At 44.1% G+C, this 17,617-nt stretch overlaps 1 protein-coding gene across 4 annotated transcripts in view; it reads left to right on the plus strand.

Moving 5' to 3' along the window:
- SPRED2 (sprouty related EVH1 domain containing 2) overlaps positions 1 to 17,617 on the plus strand; it is a 111,866-nt gene that overhangs the window by 55,808 nt on the left and 38,441 nt on the right. Inside the window, exon 1 of one of the 4 annotated variants that reach the window (XM_045827981.1) lies at positions 7,057 to 7,186. The exons of the other annotated variants lie outside the window; for them this stretch is intronic. Coding sequence (XP_045683937.1) covers positions 7,170 to 7,186 — 17 coding nt within the window. The 5' untranslated portion in view covers positions 7,057 to 7,169. Of the gene's footprint in view, positions 1 to 7,056; positions 7,187 to 17,617 lie in introns of those variants that run through there. 4 annotated transcript variants of the gene reach the window in all.

Consider the following 17,617-nt stretch of genomic DNA (forward strand, 5'->3'; position numbering starts at 1 on the left):
TCCTGATTGCCCTGAAGACAAAGAAGAGGATGTGCTGAACTCCATTTCCCTGTCTCTTGTCTTTGGGATCAGAGTCCTGTGAGATTGTGAGGCGCGGTGCTTGCAGATGACACAACCGTAGCTAAGGGTGACATTGGCTGACACTGTTGACTAGTGATGTTTATAAGGCAAAGTCAGCCCTAGCTGTGGGGTGAGATCTGCTGCCTCTGAGACAGTGTGTCAGGCTAGGCTGGTCTCTGAGGTCCAGGGTCTGGAACGGAGCTTTGCCTTCAGTGCCTTGGTCTCTCTCCGCCAGCATTGTCCAGCCTTCTTCCCGTTCCTCTCTCATCTCTACTTGTACTGTTAGGCGGTTTTCTCATTTAGCTGTTACCAGTGCCTTTCTGGAGCTTCAGGGACTGATCTAGTTTCAGCCCTACATTTTCTAGACAAGGAAAGTAAGGCACCAAGAAGACAGGCAGTTCTGCCCGAGGTGATAGGAGTGATGGTGAAGCCAGGCCCACACTCCTGCCTCCCAACAGAATGAATTCACAGGATTTCTAACTCCAATAAAGTGTGCTACTTGCATAGGTGAAGGATTAAAGAGTACGGCCAAGAGTCCTCAGAGGAGCTCGCTGTGTCCACAGCCCAATATCTGTATAACCATCTGACAAACCGAGGTGGCTTTCACGGGGAAGGTTGCTTAACTAGGAAGCTGCATTGTCTTGGATAAGTTTTTTGTGACCAACACAAGGTGAGTGATAGGTTTCTTTTCTGAAGACTGGTCCTGGAGTTAACCAGCCTTTGAGCAGCTTCAGGTCTAGCCTTGGCCTGAAGCTGGGAGATAATAGAATGGGCCGAGCCAGGCTGATGGCACCTGGGGCCCAGCACACTGCGTGTGTGCACCGATATTCGTGGCACAGCTGCGCCTTGAGGAATGAACCATCCAACCGTGATCAGTTTTCAAACACAGACCTCACTGTTCAGCTTGGCAGGTGTTAAATATACAACGTGGTCACCCCTTGGACACTACTGTATTCCTTCTCTCTCCAGGTCTTGAGGCAACCTCATCCCTTGAACTTAAAATTTCACCCCTAGGCCCGGTGTGGTTTCTCTCTGCGCCCAGGTCAGGTCTCTAAGGCCAGGCCCTGTTGCCCTGTTTGTTCTCCAGGCTTGAAGGGTACAGTGGTCTTCTAACGGACACCCAGCCTCCAACACAACCAGAGACAGGCACACCTCGGAGGTAGTGCAGGTTCGGTTCCAGACCACCACAATAAAGTTAGTCGTAATCTTTTTGCTGGTAGAGGGTCTTGCCTTTGATTTCTTTAGAAAGGGGGGTGGGATGGGGCGGGGCGGGGAGAACACCTGTGAAGCACAATAAAGCAAAGTGCAATAAAAGGAGGTATGCCTGTACCCAGAATTCTGACTGCTTTTACCTTTTCCTTTCTATCAAGCCCTTGGCTCCTTCATAATTTCCCAGAATGACTCCATATTCCTGATACAGCTCAGATTCCTTCTTCCTCTTTTATCAGTCCTGGCCTGCTTGTGTAACATCCTGTGCTCTAGAGATTTAGACTCTCTAGACTAATCAACCCGTTAGTTCAGCCTCCTATTTTTCCTCCACACAGGCAAGGAACAAAATTGTGGGTGAATTGGAATAACCATACAGAACACCCACACCTTGTGGTTCCTTAGTGAATGTGAATTCCCTTTACCTTTCTCTGAAGAAACCTGGCTGAATCTACAAGCCTAGCTCTGGAAGGTCTTCTTCACATCATAGGGTCTCTTGTTAATCTGTTTAGCATAATAGCCCATATGCATTTAATCACTGAGGGCCTTCTGACTCTGGCCATGCTGAACATCCTGAAATTAACGATGAGCTTTGGAGGGAGTATTATCTTGCCCCTGTGCCAACCAGTTTCAATGTAAGGGGCATGGCAGACAGCTAACCTGGCTTCATGTGAGATTTTCATGCTGTCTCTGAAATTCTGCTATCGTAGGTAACGATAGAAATCATCTGTCTCCCACCTCTTCCTTGACCAGCCCCTGCCCTCAACATCCACTCTAGAATTTAACATTTGCAGTTTTTTGTTGGATTGACTTTGCAAAGATGTCGGTATTTTCCAATAACGCAACAGTGACTGCCAGAAAGACCCTGTGTGTCTAAGTGCACCCCAGATTTAATCTTGGTCCGAACAGCTGGCAAAGACTTCTTGTAAGAGAACTGAAGCAATTAGAATGGTTTCTTTTGTTCAAATTTCCTCTCCCAGAGACAAGTCCCAAGAGTTCCTTCACCTGCATTATCCATTAATGCTGTGGGCTCATTTTCCCCAAATAAACAAGTTCTTCTGCCAAAGAAAATAGGCAGCACGATTGGATGCAGGGATATGTCTTGGGACCTGCGTCGAGGCGTGTTCCTCATTTTCCTGGGTTGGCCCCCAGTCTTCTCACTGGGCCTTGTTGGCAGCAGTGGTGGTGCAGCCGCCCTCACTGGTGAAGGCCCCTCGTGCTGGGTTAATCCTGCCTGTCTGTCCAGCACTCTTGAAAGCATCCTTCATTTCTGCTTGCTCAGTTTCCTGAATGCCTCTTTCAGATCATCTTTCACCTCTTGCTTCAAGCTCTGGGGACACATGTGGTTTCGACATAATGCACAGATGTGACTTGGGGGAGGGGAGGCAGGCTGTGGATTCACACACATCAGCTGGGGTCACTGGGCTCTGCAGTAGGGGAGACAGAAAGACCAGCAGGCGGCCTCGGGCTCCGTGGATTTACCCGCCGACAAGAGACAGAACGCTGTGATGTGTGTTTTGTGTTGTAAGGGAAGCATGGGCTGTGTGGCTCAGGTGGACCAAGTCACCATAGGTAACGCTTGTACGTCTGATTCTGAACTGAGGCATTAACAATAGAAATTTGTTTTGTAACGCAAGTAATAGGCCAGTTTTAGCAAATGAGCTGTGGGTTGCTGAACCCTGGTCTAGAGCACAGACCTCCTGATTTCCCATTGGATACAACTGTATATACCCTTGTGCAGGCAGAGAGAACTTTGCTTTTATAGAAGAGTACAAGGCATTAAAATTTAATGTGTTAGGGTTCAGTTTTCTCACTCTCTGCAACTAACTTTGAAACGTGTTTAAAAATAAGATGGATTGTTGGATAGATGAATGTGATAAAGCAGCTACAGTAAATGCTGATTATTGAATCTGAGTGACCGGTGTATGTATACATGCATTTCCTGTGTCTTTATTTCAGTTTTCCTGTATGCTTGAAAATGCTAATAGTCTAATGTAGAAAAAGTTTTAACATGAGAGCACACTCAAATTTCTTAAAATGTGTAAGGTTCTCTATAAAAAATAAAAGGTGTCCCTTGCTAATAAGTAAGTAAATTAAATAAATAAATAAATAAATAAATAAATGGAGGAATTAAGCAGAATAAAGGACAGATGACCCTAAAACGTCTGTGGGGAAAAGAAGTGGTTCTTTATCTGCCTCCAGTGTTGATTGCCGGTGGACTACGGAGTTTTTTCTGTAAAAGTCTAGATAGTAAATGTTTTCAACTTTGGGGACTGTGTGGTTTCTGTGACAACTGCTGCACTCTGTCTTCATAGCACTAAAGCAGCCACAGACTTATGTGTAGACAGACCATTTGCCCACCCCTGACAATCTAAATTCATAGAACTTACAAACATCCTTATCTTGTTTGCATGAGTTAATGAGTGCTCTGTATGTGGCCAGATCCCATACCAAGGACTTGCGAATGGTCACATTTATCCCACACAGAACAATGGTGCGAGGTCATTCATAGTATTGGACCCATTCTACAGATAAAGAAACAGAGACCTAGGGAAGTTAAATAACGTAAGGGCTAGGCTAGGTTTTGAACAAAGACAGCCTGACTCTAGCTAGGCTCATGCTTTCCCATTACATAGTCAGTACAGCCTACAGTACTAACATCACTGATACCCATGTTTGCTTTCATATCTTCACATTACCCAGTATTTGGACTTGAGCCTCCCCTCCCAAAAAACAAAACAAAAAAACCCCAGACAGATAAGAGTCCATTAACAAGTTAAAAGAAATTGGAAGCTATGTGGTGTTGTGTTTTCCAGGCTCATTTTGCTTCTTAACACCCAAGAATTGGTGCTAGGAGACTGGTCTGAGAGCTTAGAGGCCAAAGGTATCCTGACTGGTTTCCAGGTTCCCAGGGCCAGCTGCTTCCCACCAGAAACACCAGCACCAGCAGACCCGTCACCTCCATTGTACACCCGGGTGCAGGCTCCTTGGCTGCCGCCTATGGTGGCTTCGGCATAGGCCACCCCAGTGTGGTCAGGGGAGGCTAGATAATCACATAACACAAGTTATTTCCTGACCGACTAGTGGCTATTAGCATGCAAGTCAACCAAACAGAAACGTCTGTGAAACATAGCAGAAACCAAGTTTGGATGCTTTTTGTTGTGATAGTGAAGTGTATCTAAAGAAAACTTACAATATTGGAGAAAAGTATTCTATTTTTCACCACCTACATTTCCCAAAGTGCTTTAACAGTCATGGAAGTGGGGTTTCCTGTGGTCAGGTAGGTTTGTGAGACACAAAATGACACAGTATTTTCGAGAACATGGTATGTTGTTTTCCTGAAATGTTTATTTGGGTTTTTTTGTTTTGTCTTTTGGAGTCTTTAAAAAATTGTTTGCACCCTGGCTGGTGTAGCTCAGTGGATTGAGTGTGGGCTGCGAACCAAAGGGTCACTGGTTCGATTCCCAGTCAGGGCACATGCCTGGGTTGCGGGCCAGGTCCCCTGTGAGGGCCATGTGAGAGGCAACCATACATTGATGTTTCTTTCCCTGTCTTTCTCCCTGCCTTCCCCTCTTTCTGAAAACAAATAAAATAAAAACCTGAAAAAAAAGTTGCACCCATTAAAAAAAATTGTTTGCAAGGAACACACGTGGAGGAACCCTGACCCAGAGGTGTTTCTCTGTGTTTGCATTTTGGTAAGTGTCCTCCTGGTCCACATTTGTTGAGATGGGCGAGGGCGGTGCCAACTGGGTGGTCATTCCACCATAAAAATCATGTGGGGGTAGCAGGAGTGTTATAGTATTTGTGTTTAACTGTAATATTTTGTACTTACAGGAAAGTTGCAAGAATGGTACAAAGATCTTTTGTACCCATTTTACCGGTTGTTGACATTGTATCACATTGGCTTTATTCTCATTCCATGTGTGCATACATCACTGCTGCTGCTTCCTTATATTTAATTAGTTAAATCTAAATTAAAAATTTTTTAATGGGCTATGGATTTACTTAAAAGTAATTAGAAACTCAAATTAGACGAGAAGTTTATTAATTCCCCTATTTCTACCTGTTGCCTTAGGTAAAGCATGCTTGGCAAGCATGTGACAAGTTATTATTAAATCACCAGGGGACATTTTGATGCCTGTAAGCTTGCAGTCCTTACAAGGGAAGAATTTGTCAGAACAAAGGAAGGCTTCAGTTCAGGGCCACCCACAGCCCTAATCAGTGTAGATTTGTCATTTGATGTCATGTAGGGACTGTCACAACCATTTGCAGCTGATTTGCAGTCCTTTCGGGCACTGTTCTTTGAGAATTGGGCTTGGCTGGCTGGTTGTTGGCTGAGGTGGGAGCCTTGGCCTGACACACCCCCGGTGGAGACAGGAGGTCCGAGGATTTGGTGGGACCTCTTATTTCAGGTGTCCTGTGCTGACTCGTTGTGCTTTCAGAACAACCCATATGGTTTTTCTTAATGACATCTAGTTTCAACAGTGGTTTCGTGTAACATACCTTGGAGCTCCCATATCAGGGGTTTTTCTAACCGTGTAATCAAAGTCTCTTCCTCCTTCACATGGTTTAAGTAACCCAATTTGTGCATAAGGTGAGTCGTGCAAACCCTGTGCCACCTTACAAAGGATTGGTTGGTGTGAGGGGACTGTGGATGTGACTTACATAACCTCTCGTGGAGCATTTCCAAACCTTATAAGGAAGCTGGAAATAGTCACCTCTCCCTCATTATGTCAACACTGAGCTCACAAATGGGGCCAGGGCTTGTATCCTCAACGGAAGCATGAGGAACAACAACCAGACAGTCTTGGGAGGAGAGGGCACCAGGAATTTGTGTCTGCAGGATTGGGGACTGCAGCCCTCACAGCAGCTTGGGACATGCCTTAGGACATGTGTGTATCACGCCTTCAAGCCAGAGTCTCCCTCACCCACAGAGGCGTTTGAGTGCACTGTGTGAGTGGTGCGCTACTCACACTCATGGCAGGTTTGTGCCTAACTCGAAAAGTGCCCTGTTTGGGTACCAATTAGACTGCAGAGACTCGGGGCTGGGGGATTTAAATATTTTATTATGTAAAATATCAGAGATACTCAAACAAAAAGTGAATAATAAGCCAATCCTTATAGACTCACCACACAGAAGCAAAGGTATCAAGATTTTGCCAATTTTCCCCACCCCCACCATGCCTTTTGTGCTAAAATATTTCATGACAAATCCCAGATAGCATATCATTTCACCCCTAGTATGCTTTTCTCTAAAAAGTAGACATTTTATAAACACAGTGCCACTATCCCACCTAAGAAAATTAATCCAAGGACCAAAATTTTAATGTGTAATTTTTACAAAGCTCCTGCAGCCGGGTGACCTTACAGCATAAGATCAGCGAGGGCCAGGCCTGCACTCACTCACTGATAGCTTCAAAGAGGGAGGGGCCCTCTGCTCCCAACTCGGAGCAATATTATTCGATTGGGGGTGGGAAGCAGGTGAACGGGCACTGTGGTTCTGCAGACTGTAATCCGGGCATTGAGCTGTGCCATTTGCTTCCTGGGCAGGTCATAGTATCATCAATGACTGATAATTGTAACTTACAGGAATTTTTTAAAACAATATTTTAATTGGAAAAAGCATCTGTCAGCTGTCAGGCTTCCAGCTTCCACTTTTGAGAAGCAGGATGTCGAATGTGAGTAATGACACAACAGGCCCATAAAATGCGGACTAACCCTGGGATGACTCATCCAGTGCGATGCAGTATATTTGTCAAGGAGACTGAATCACATATGGGGGGAACCACTCGTCAAGCAGCCAGCTGGTTCTCAGGTCAGCAAGAGACGATCCATTTTTATCGGAAGCTTTATAGTAGCAATAATGCTGATACCCAGCACTTGGGTTCTACCATGTAGAGGAAATGGCACCACCCGGCAGGTATGTGCTTACTGTTTGTATGGACTGATTTCATCGTTCTCTTCTCTAACCTTTGCAGGGTTTGCTTTCAACAGTTTTTAAGGGAGGGAAAAAATTACTCAATTTATAAAGAACTGAGTGTGTGTGTGTGTGTGTGTGTGTGTGTGTGTGTGTGTTGTGCCCACGTGCAAGGACACAGAGGTAACCCTGGTCTTTTGATGGTCATAGTTCTTGTCTACTCACCCCTTTTCTGAAAACAAATCTCTCAGGTATTCAGATAGAAATGGTTTTAACCCATCTCCTTCATTAAGCCTATAGTTTAAAAGATGCTGCCTAGGAAACAGCTTGCAGAGGTGGTATACCTTTTGGGGGGCTGGCTTAAAACTGGAAAAAAAATACAAATAAGCAGAAATGAGCTAAAGGAGATGGTCAAATGATAATGACTGTATTTATGACTTGGATTTTTAAAAAAATATTGTGCTTTTTCCTGCCCTTCAAGATGTAAGACTTACCACAAGAAAGCTTTATTCCCCTACTGAGTGACTATGTCTGTTTTTACAAATCATAATGTGTTCATGCTGAATTCATGCATTAACATTCTCTAGGTGGGAGAAGGGGGCGTGGGGGCTTGGTACCAACATTTAATTATAGCTTTCACGTGACCTGAAGGATTGCCCCACATAATTGGGAGGCTGTGTCGCCTGTCTGACCCTCTGTCTCTTTCTTCACTCACTAAATTTAAATAGTGCCTGACGAGTTAAGGCACAGACCTTGTTTATTTGAGCACATTAAACATTCCTCAGTGTGTTGACAGCCCGTTCAGTGTCTCCTCATATTTTTAAATACTTTTTGCATCCTACTTGTTAGAGACAGAGGCAGTACTATTTATGCTTTTCTGGTCTGTCCAGAAAGGCTGTGTCAGGACCCGTAACACAACTGCTCACAATTTTGCCTACGAGTTAGCATTTATGGAGTAGCTCCATCTGTGATGGTGAGTTTTGTTATCACTTGGACAGCATCAAACATATCCGGGGTGACCAAGCTGGAAAAACAAGCGGTCTTTCTTCCCCTTTGCCCCTTCTCATAAAGCCCACGATATTGTCTTGTTTTCCTTCAGGTATCTGTATTTTAAAGTGTCGGTAAATGTATTAAATTTACTTATTTAAATACATTTAGAAATTCAGATAATATGGAAAGCCAGTGTGAAGGGAGTTTGTTTGGTTCGTTTCTGTTTGTTTTGTAGATTTAAGGGGTACACTTTTTTTAGAATGGCCAATTTGGTTTTGGAGACGGGGCTATCTCCAAATTTCATTAATTTTGCATTCTATAAATGAAAGCCACCTGTTATGCTGTAACGTGCTAATTCTGGTAGAGGACAATAATGAGGAAGAACAGTATTTGAAATATGTGGGGGTTTTGCTAAGAATTTTCCTGCCCACATCTGTAGTGCTTATTTTTACATGTGTGCATATACGTGCATCGTGCATATTTAATAATGGCACTTGGTGATGTTAAAAATACTTCAGGTTCAAAGTGAGGGTCCTTTTTATTCCTTGTCATTAACACTTTTTAAGTTGTAAAAGAAACACTACTTTAAAAAATGTTAGCTTAAACTAAAGCCTGAATTTTGTGACCTTAGAGTAAAAGGAGTCTTCTCTCAAAGCTCTGGTGAATATCATGCTCAGCTCAGGGGTCCCTTTGTCAAAAGTAATCAGAAAAACAATGTGACTTATATGGACTAAAGCGAGGACAGCTAATGTGCTTCAATTTTGCTAACATCTTAGTTTCCATTATGTTCTTTTTTCCCCCTTTGAGGCCTACAGAAAACGATTACAGGCAGGTGTATGAAAACAGTCTTCAAAGTTCTTGACTTCTTGGCATTCTCAGTGAAAATGGCTTGCTTTCCCGTGACTGGCGTAGTAGGGACTGGCTGAGGTCCTGTCCAGATGATTGCAGGGCAGCGTGGACTCTGTTCAGCTTTGGTGAACACAGCGCCCTCGGGGGTAAGGACCACTGCAGATTGGCGGGGGTGAGCACCCCGCTGCTGGGTCCGCTGCTCTTCGGGGGTCCCTGTGCTATTCAGCCGTGACCCCTGAGTCCCGAGTGACCACATGGTTTTTAGGTTCCTTTTTTCCCTTTGAGGGCAAAGGAATACAGAGCTACAGCCAATGCTGAGGGAGGGGTCTCTTTCAACTTGGAAGCGATACACAGATTCCGAGTGAGACGCTGCCTGTGTTCAGAGCTACGTGCTGGGCGGTGTTGAGTTAAAAAAAAATGCTTGCGCTGTGGGCCAAGCCCTGTCCTTGCTTTAATTCCCTCTTCAGCGGGGATTTATTGTTATTGGCGATAGATTCCTCCTGGGTTTTCTTTTATTCATGGATTTACTGGAGTCTCTAATCTGGAGCCACTAATTGCTCTGTATAGAAGCAACTTTTAGCTATTTCCTTTTTGGTTCTTCAGTGGCTAACTCTTCTTGGACGGATATCAAGAAAGAACTGTGCGACTCAAAAATTCGTTAGATAGTTTTGGTGGCCACATTTTCTGAGCCATATAGAGTGACACCACCTTAGACAAAGGGGTTTTTTCCCCTCTTCTTCCTTGAGGGAGTGAAAGTCAGAGTATAGAGTGTTCGAATTCTCAAAGCTTATTAGAGTCCAGAATATTTCAGTGAAACAGATTAGTAAACGTCAAGGATAGTTTTCCCAGTCCTCCGAGATTTGAAGACCTCCTCCCTGCTGAGCGTATATTCTAATGACTGACAGCTATAATGAATTCAGTAACCATTTAATAAAAACAGGTTATTTAAAATCACTGTAGATTATCACCATTTAAAAACACTTACTTTTGTTTAGAGAGATCTGTTTAGTGAATCCACAGTCTGGCCCCTGCTGTACGAGTGGATGATTTATGGATTCATGGCAATGGCCCCAGGGGTGGGGGCCGGACCTCTTCATGGCCTGTGGGCCATTGCCCATCTTCTGCTGTTATGCTGTCCCCCCGACATCCAGGGTTTGTGGTCACTCTGCCTACACAGTGGGTGGGATTAATAGCACTTGAAGATGAATCTTGTAGCAATGTCTAGAAATAATCACCTTTCATGTGTAGCTAGGAAAGCCAGAAATAAGTACACAACAGCCTTCTTAGGGCATAAACCCCACTCTTAAGGACACGTAAATGGGGCAGATGACCACTGTCTTATCAAACCAGCATGGACTTTTATTAGTCCTGAGCATTCTTCTAGGTATAAATGTGCTGTCCACTTGTTTGCATTGATGCCTGTGCCCAGATTGTCTCAGGGTGCTTGTGGGACAATTACAAATTTGTGCCCATTCCCAGGTGGATTCTTAGTCACCAAGGTTTCTTCATGACTAATGATCACCATAGGGAAGGCAAAGGCTTCAGAAGCAGGCCGGCATGGCGGCCCTCTTAGAAAGGTCTCTTGGCTGACATGACAGTCTACCTTCCCTGCTGTACACTCGGAGAGCAGGGCAGGGACTCAGCCACCTTCTCTTCATAGAGCTCAGTGTGCAAGGAACTGCAGCAAGATGCTATCTCTTTCCAGATTCCAGCCCCAGAGATGACTTTCAGTCTTCAGTGTTAGTTCATACAGTTGTAAAGATTTTCAGATTGGAGGTGTCTGAGCGGGGTTGGGCTTTTTTGTGGTTTTCCTTTCCACACGTTCCTCGTACCCATCCAATGGAAGAGAGGGGTTGCTCTGGCCCCGGGGGACCTGCCGTCTGACTGGGCCACTTGAATTCCATTAAATGGGGCACAGGTGGCATGTGTCACACAGGCTGCTTGGGAAGGGTGAAGAGCAGAACTCCTGTCTGTGGGCGGGCGTGTGTGCTCATCATGTCACCAAAGAACTGCAGTGTGCAAAACCTGGCAGGAGCTTGTTCCAAAGAAAAATAAAACAGCCCCTTTTTCTGCTTTGAAAAATATTTAAAAACATCACCAACCCCCACGATGAAGAAATGGAACTCAGAAAATCCTTGTGATTGTGCGTTTTTAAAATAATCTTAAAAACGGAGGTTGGAATAGAAGAACTAAGAAGGGACTGGTCATAAAGAACGTTTTAGGGATCCCGTTGCCAACGCTGTAAACATGGCAAGCATGCATTAGACGGTAAGGCCTCATGGGGGGTTTTAACGCTTACAACTGGGGGAAAGTCGGTTGTGCTTCACTTGGCCTCTGTTCTTTTTTGAAATGGTTTTGTAAGAAAGGCCATTTTTATCTCAGTCAGACTCATTACAAAGTTAATGTTTTCTTTTTCATATATGTAATTTGCCTAGTAGCCCAAGGAACAAGCATGGGCCACATTTACATTTATATTTGAAGCACAAGGTCCCTCTTGTGTAGTTACCTTGAGGTCTTGCAAATGTGTTACTTGTTTCTCATGGTGTAGAAGAGTATTTCTTAGATTAGGGGAGAGTTTTGTGGGGTGTGCCTGTGGTGATGTTTACTTCTTAATGACTACGAAATATTCTTTTGCCAAAGCCCAGAATTTATGAATTTGAGATCTTGAGTATATCCATTTCAAGTGGCTGCTTTTTGTTTTTCAGCCTCTCTTTTCTATGTGCGTGACACAAAACAAGATGACATAAAATTTTCCATCTTAGCCGTTTTTACATGTGTGGTACATCATTATTTCACCGTATGCGTGTTGTTCAGCAGATCGCTAGAACCTTTTCATCTGCAAAACTGAAACTCTGTACTCATTAAAGAGCTCCCCATACCCGGTCCCCAGCCCTTCACAACCACCATTCTACTTTCTGTTTTTGTGAGTTTGATTCATTTAGACAGCAGAATTTAAAAATGGAATCATGCAGCATTTGTCTTCTTGTGACTGGCTTATTTTACTTAGCATAATGTCTCAAAGGTCATCCGTGTTATACCATACGGCAGGATTTTTTTCTTTCAGTTGAAAAATCTTCTGTTGTGTGTGTTTTCCTTACCCATTCATCTTTTGATGGACATTTAGGTTGTTCCCACCTCTTGGCTATTGTGAATAATGCTGCCGTGAACGCAGATGTGAAATTCATTGTCTTTTGAGATAGGAGTTGACTTTCAATAAATGGCAGGGTTAATTCTCTGTATGCAGCCACACAAGAAAAAGTGCCATCATGTCATAACTCCTTGTGTTTATCTAGCCTTTCTGGTTTACACAAGGGCTTCCATAAACCAGGTTGCTCACTGCAGGAAACGGCTGGGTACGCAGCAGTGTTCAGTCCAGGATGGTGTATGTACGGTGCCTTCAGGGGTCATGACTTTCCTATAAGTGGGCTTCATCCTGGGAAGGGGCTGAAGCACACCGTGCATGAAATGAGCTGTGGGTGGTTCCCCCTTGACCAAACATTAAGACAGGGCCCTTTTATTCTTTTCTTCTGATACTCGGAGGCAGCCTAGAGTGACAGCATGGCTTCAGGGTAGTGTGATTCCATCTGTTTGGCCATACAGACTGCCACCTGGCCAGAAAAGCTCCCAGTGGGAGAAGTTGGCTCTGGCTACTTGGTTGTCTTGCCTTGGGCAGTGGGCTTTAGCCACTAATGAAGGCATGATCTAAAGGCTTGGTTAGACTTCCTGGTGTAAGCATATTGATGATGGGCAGGAAAGGCCTAATGGCAGCAGCTTAGTCTCCAAGGGTCTCAATTGTCTGTGAAGACCAAGAGTCTTGAAATCAGACAGCTTCTACTCCTTCCACAAGCTGGTAGACTTAGTTATATGAGGATAGCACTAGTGTTCCCCAGAAGCTCTCTTTGAAATCAAGCCAGAATACTCTCCTACAAATGAATTTATTTTAGGAATATTCTATTAAACTGTGAGCAAGCTTGATAGCTAGTTGGCCTACACATTCTCTGTACTGCCCAGCTCTTTTATGGGAGGAAAGTCACTTGAAGGAAGCACGTGTACCAGGTGGATGGCTCTGCTTTGTAATAACTCAGAAGGAAATGTCCCTCGCAGGTCATATCCTGTTCTCTCTGCAGTCAAGAATCCACTGCTTCCTGATTATCGTGTGGGCCTGACGCCTGCCTTGTTCCTACCCTTCTCATTGCTCACTAGCATCATTGCCACCATGAAAGAACAGAGCGGCCACCCTGGTGACCTTTACTTGGATCCCTGACCAACGGTGTTGATACTGATGACCACGGCTGTAACTCAGTGTCTTGCTTTTGGTTTGACTGCTTGCTTAGGGCTAAAGATTTCTCCATCTTACTATTGGGTGATCATCAGGTTGTCTCTCTTGAGAGCCATTCCAGATCCAGTGATATCGAATTCCAGGGTCCCCAAAATGAAGAGTAAATCAGGAGTTTAAGAACTCCCCTTGCTTGTCCTTTCTCCTCTGCCCCACACCCAGGCAGGAAAACTCTTGGCCAGAGCCGAGTAAGAATGGGCCTTTCCCAATGGAAAGGGGAAGAGGCTTCTGCTAAGGAGACTGCCGGTGGACAGTAAAAGCCATTGGGAAATAGAACCTGTGGTTTGGGTGTTTTAGGAACTGATTAGGCTCTTCTGCTGCTCACCATTTTATGGTTTTCCTGTGAGGAAAATACACTTCAATTTCAAACAACTGATTTACAAGAAAACTCTGGGGCCTGAGCTCATTCTTGTCCTGGAAGCATCCTGGATCCAGCGTGAAACTGGAAAGGTCTACAAATAAAAGTTTCTCCCCACCTTTAAATTAAGGAGTTGCTTCATTACCTTTTGCTACTGGAGCAGCTGTCTTGAGTTGAGCTGTCTTGATGGATAAAGCATGGAGGATGAACTATTTGGGAGAAAACAGGCAGGTCCCTTTTCTCTTTGCCTGCATTTGTCCTGTAAATATGTCTTGGGGATTTTTTTCTATGTGGCTAGAGAGAGAGAATCTCACATTTGTGGATGTGTAAATCCAGTCACATAGCAAAGTTGTACCTGTTTTATTCAAAGGATCTTATTAAACTTATTAAAGCTCAATTTTCAACACTTTCTTGCCTTTTCAAAACACTTTGATAGACCAGTTTCACCCTTGGGAACTTTATAATTGCGTAATAAACACTTGCACTGAGAGGACATATCTTTGTCATGGTTTCAGGTCTTTGTGGTTTGGGATTTTTTTTTTCGATTCAAGATATTTTCGGTTGCCATTTTACTGCTGAAAGTTTTCTGATCTGCTTTTGTAGAATATTTGTCTGGCTTAAGTTTGCTAACCCCTCTGACACAGCTAAAGAACTTTAAGGGCATGGGTGTGGGTGTGTGTGTGTGTGTGTGTGTGTAACACAAAGTTTAAAAAGGGACCGCAGCCCTCACCCGGTGGGGCTCAGTTGTTTGGGTGTCATCCTGCAGAGCGAAGGGGTGCCAGCTCAATTCTCGGTCAGGGCATTTGCCTGGGTTGCAGGCCTGGTCCCTGGTCCGGGCATGTGCAGCCGGCAGCAGATTGATGTTTCTCTCACACACAGATGTTTCTCTCCTTCTCTTTCTCCCTCCCTTCCCCTTTCTTGAAGAATGAATAAATAAAATCTTTTTTTTTAAGGACCTCAAGGGTCATTTGGCCTCTACCCCTCATTTTGTGTATGAAGAAACTGAGACTGCCTAGCAGAGTGTGGGGTTATCTCAACCAGGAGTGAGAAGGAGTTGCACTTATAGAGGTCAAGTCTGCTGACTTATGGCATGACTTTCACTGATGGATCCAAATGTGAGGATTGCTTTTCTTGGTAGGAAACTTTGGCAAACGAAGCAGGATTCCCCAGCCTGGCTTTTTTTTAATCCCTCACGTGTCTGTGATTAGTGGTACCTCTTCATTTCTCCTTGCAATTTCTTTGACAGTCCATTGCCTATCCAATAAATTTTAAGGGACTAATGAGAATAACTTCTTGCATCCTCTAGATCACCTACCTTGGATATTGCGAGGACCTCTGCCACAATACAAGGACCCCTTTAAAACAAAGTGCCAGGGGAGGGAACAATTTACAGAGAGCAGAGCTTAGTCCTTTGAGTTGTTGCAGTGCTGGTGACCTTGAACACTTTCTTTCTCCAAGTGAAGTGTCTAGGGTAGGTAGTTTCTGTGATTCTTTCTAGCTTAACGAGTCTTCTCTAATTCGGGTGGCTCTTCTAGTCCTAATTGAAGACCTACAGTCTGCCTGTAGGCCTGCCTCCATTTGGGCATCTACCTGGTCAGTGAAAAGACCCAGAATTCTTCAGGGAAAACAAATGCCTTGCCTGCGCTTTGTTTCATTGTATGTTAAGCTTTTCATCTCTGAGAGAAAGGTGGCAGAATCCTAGAAGAAAGGGAATCAAATGAATTGGTAATTCTTGCCAGCTGAAAGGCCATTCATGCCCACTGGAATACAGGCAGGGAGGCTCTTAAAAACCCAGTCAGCCTCTTACTAGCACAACATGCTGGCTTTCCTCCCTGTGGGCTAAGTTAGCACCTCCTTTTGTTTGAAAACAGGTCTTATTAAGGCCTGACTTATAAAGGATTTTGTAGGTTTAGGATTTGGTATCAAGCAGTTTGGTAAAGTAATTTCCCGTCCTTTGGACCATGGTTTACTTTGGGGAGTAGGAGGAGTGGCAGGTTAAAAAATGGGAAATGTGTCCTAGATCACATGAGGAGAAATAACCAGACTTTTCCATACCATTATCTAGCATCTTCTAGATTTAGTGTTGATCTTCACTTAGAATGTTGCACTATAAATTTTTTTTTCTCCATATGAAAGTCTTCAGTTTTTTCAACAAAAATTTTCTTGAAAGACCTGTCCAGTCAACACTCACTAGCTCCTGTCTGCTGCTAGCAATTTGCTATCACTGCTTTATCACACAGGTACCACCCCTACTTGTTCCTCTCTCTATCCAGGGCTCCCTGTGAACTTCCTATAAGTTAACAGGACACTCCTTCAACATTCCACCATGCGGGTCATTGGGTAAACGCTTGCTTTGTTTTCTCCAACTCAATGACGAATAAAAAGAAGACATTCTGAGAAAGTCTGGCACAGAAGTTCAAGAGTAGCAATTTAAAGATGTGAATTAGAGATTATTAACTTTAAACAAACACCCTTGCTATCCGTGTGTTGAAGTACCGGTTTTTCTGTTACATGTATGTTTTAATATGGTGAGAGTTAATTTTGTTTAGTAATCTTAACATTTCCATTGGCTAGCCTTTGGAGGTTTAAATGCATGGAATGGCATTTTTGGAAGCGTGTGTTAAAACAGGGAAAGGTGCTTTTGGAATAAAAAGTAGGAGAAGAAGACAGGGCTCTCCAGGGGTGGGTTATTTTGTTCAAGTTGGTAACCCTTTGATCTTGATTAATTATGAACTCCACTGAACTCTGGGCTCAGCAGAGCAGCAGACAATAAAAGCAAAACCGTAAACCTGGATTTCAGACTTTGGCCTCCGCCCCCCACCCCAGCACCCCCCACGCCCCCTTCACGCTGTGCGGTCACCCTTCAGTGCACAGCCATCTCCCTCCATGAGAAGTGGGTTCATTCTGTTTGGTTTAAGTAAACTTTTCACTTTTTACAGTAGTTCACTCATGTCAGAGTTGTCTGTGTTGGGGTGATTTTTGACAAAAATCAGAGGTGTCCTATTAATGCCTTGAATGTTAATGAACCGTTGTGGTAAAATCTTACCATTATTTCCTAACATGTTTTAGCTGATCTTAAAATAACCACGTTAATATTTAGAGAATTGGTGTGTAATGCTATGGTAGAACTCATATTTTAATCCAGTTACTTGATGCTGAGTTCTAAAAAGTAATCTTTTCCAAATTTTTAAAAAATTTTTGTTCAATTCAATGGAATTGTTGTTTTTAAAAAATGTTTAAACTGTATTATATTTACTTTGTTGTTGCTATTGTTGGAGGAGAGTATGAGTTAGTTTAGTTTCCTGGAGCACTGTTTTAAAACCCAAAAATAATTTTAAACGTGTACCACAGCCTACCATAAAAGAGCGCGCCACTGAACGGGCACTTCCTAGGTGAGGATACAGAGGTTCCGAGTGGTTGACCGGGAACCCCACCCAGGATTTAAGGGCGAACAACCAGGACTCTCTAGTTCCACGGACCCTCTTCTGCTGTTAGTAGGAATTAGAGTAAATGTTTCGGAAGTTCAAGAAAAAATGACTGCCTTCGTCACTGAGTGCGCATCCGCTGTCCTGCCCAGCGCTGCAGGCGCCGCCTCGGCCGGGCCGTTCTTCAGCCAGCTGGGCGTGTTGCCCCCCTCAGGAGGGCCTCGCCCAGGAAAGTTATACTGGCACGGGGAGAGCTGCTGAAGAGCCATTTTTAAAGAAGTCTTAGACACAATTTCTAAAATTGCCTTCTCACTGGCTGAAGCTAAGATTTACTTCAGCGAATGGTCCGTTGTTCTGGTCTAAGACTACGCAGTGTTGTGGGTTGGGGTTGTACGTTAGCGGAACAGCCCCGATGCCCTCGTCTTCGCTGTGCCCAGTTACAAGGGATCTGTCATCACGGGTATAGGGTACTTAGT

This window comes from Phyllostomus hastatus, unplaced genomic scaffold (assembly GCF_019186645.2).
Source record: "Phyllostomus hastatus isolate PE091 unplaced genomic scaffold, TTU_PhHast_1.1 phas_scaffold_78, whole genome shotgun sequence".
NCBI classification, from domain to species: domain Eukaryota; kingdom Metazoa; phylum Chordata; class Mammalia; order Chiroptera; family Phyllostomidae; genus Phyllostomus; species Phyllostomus hastatus.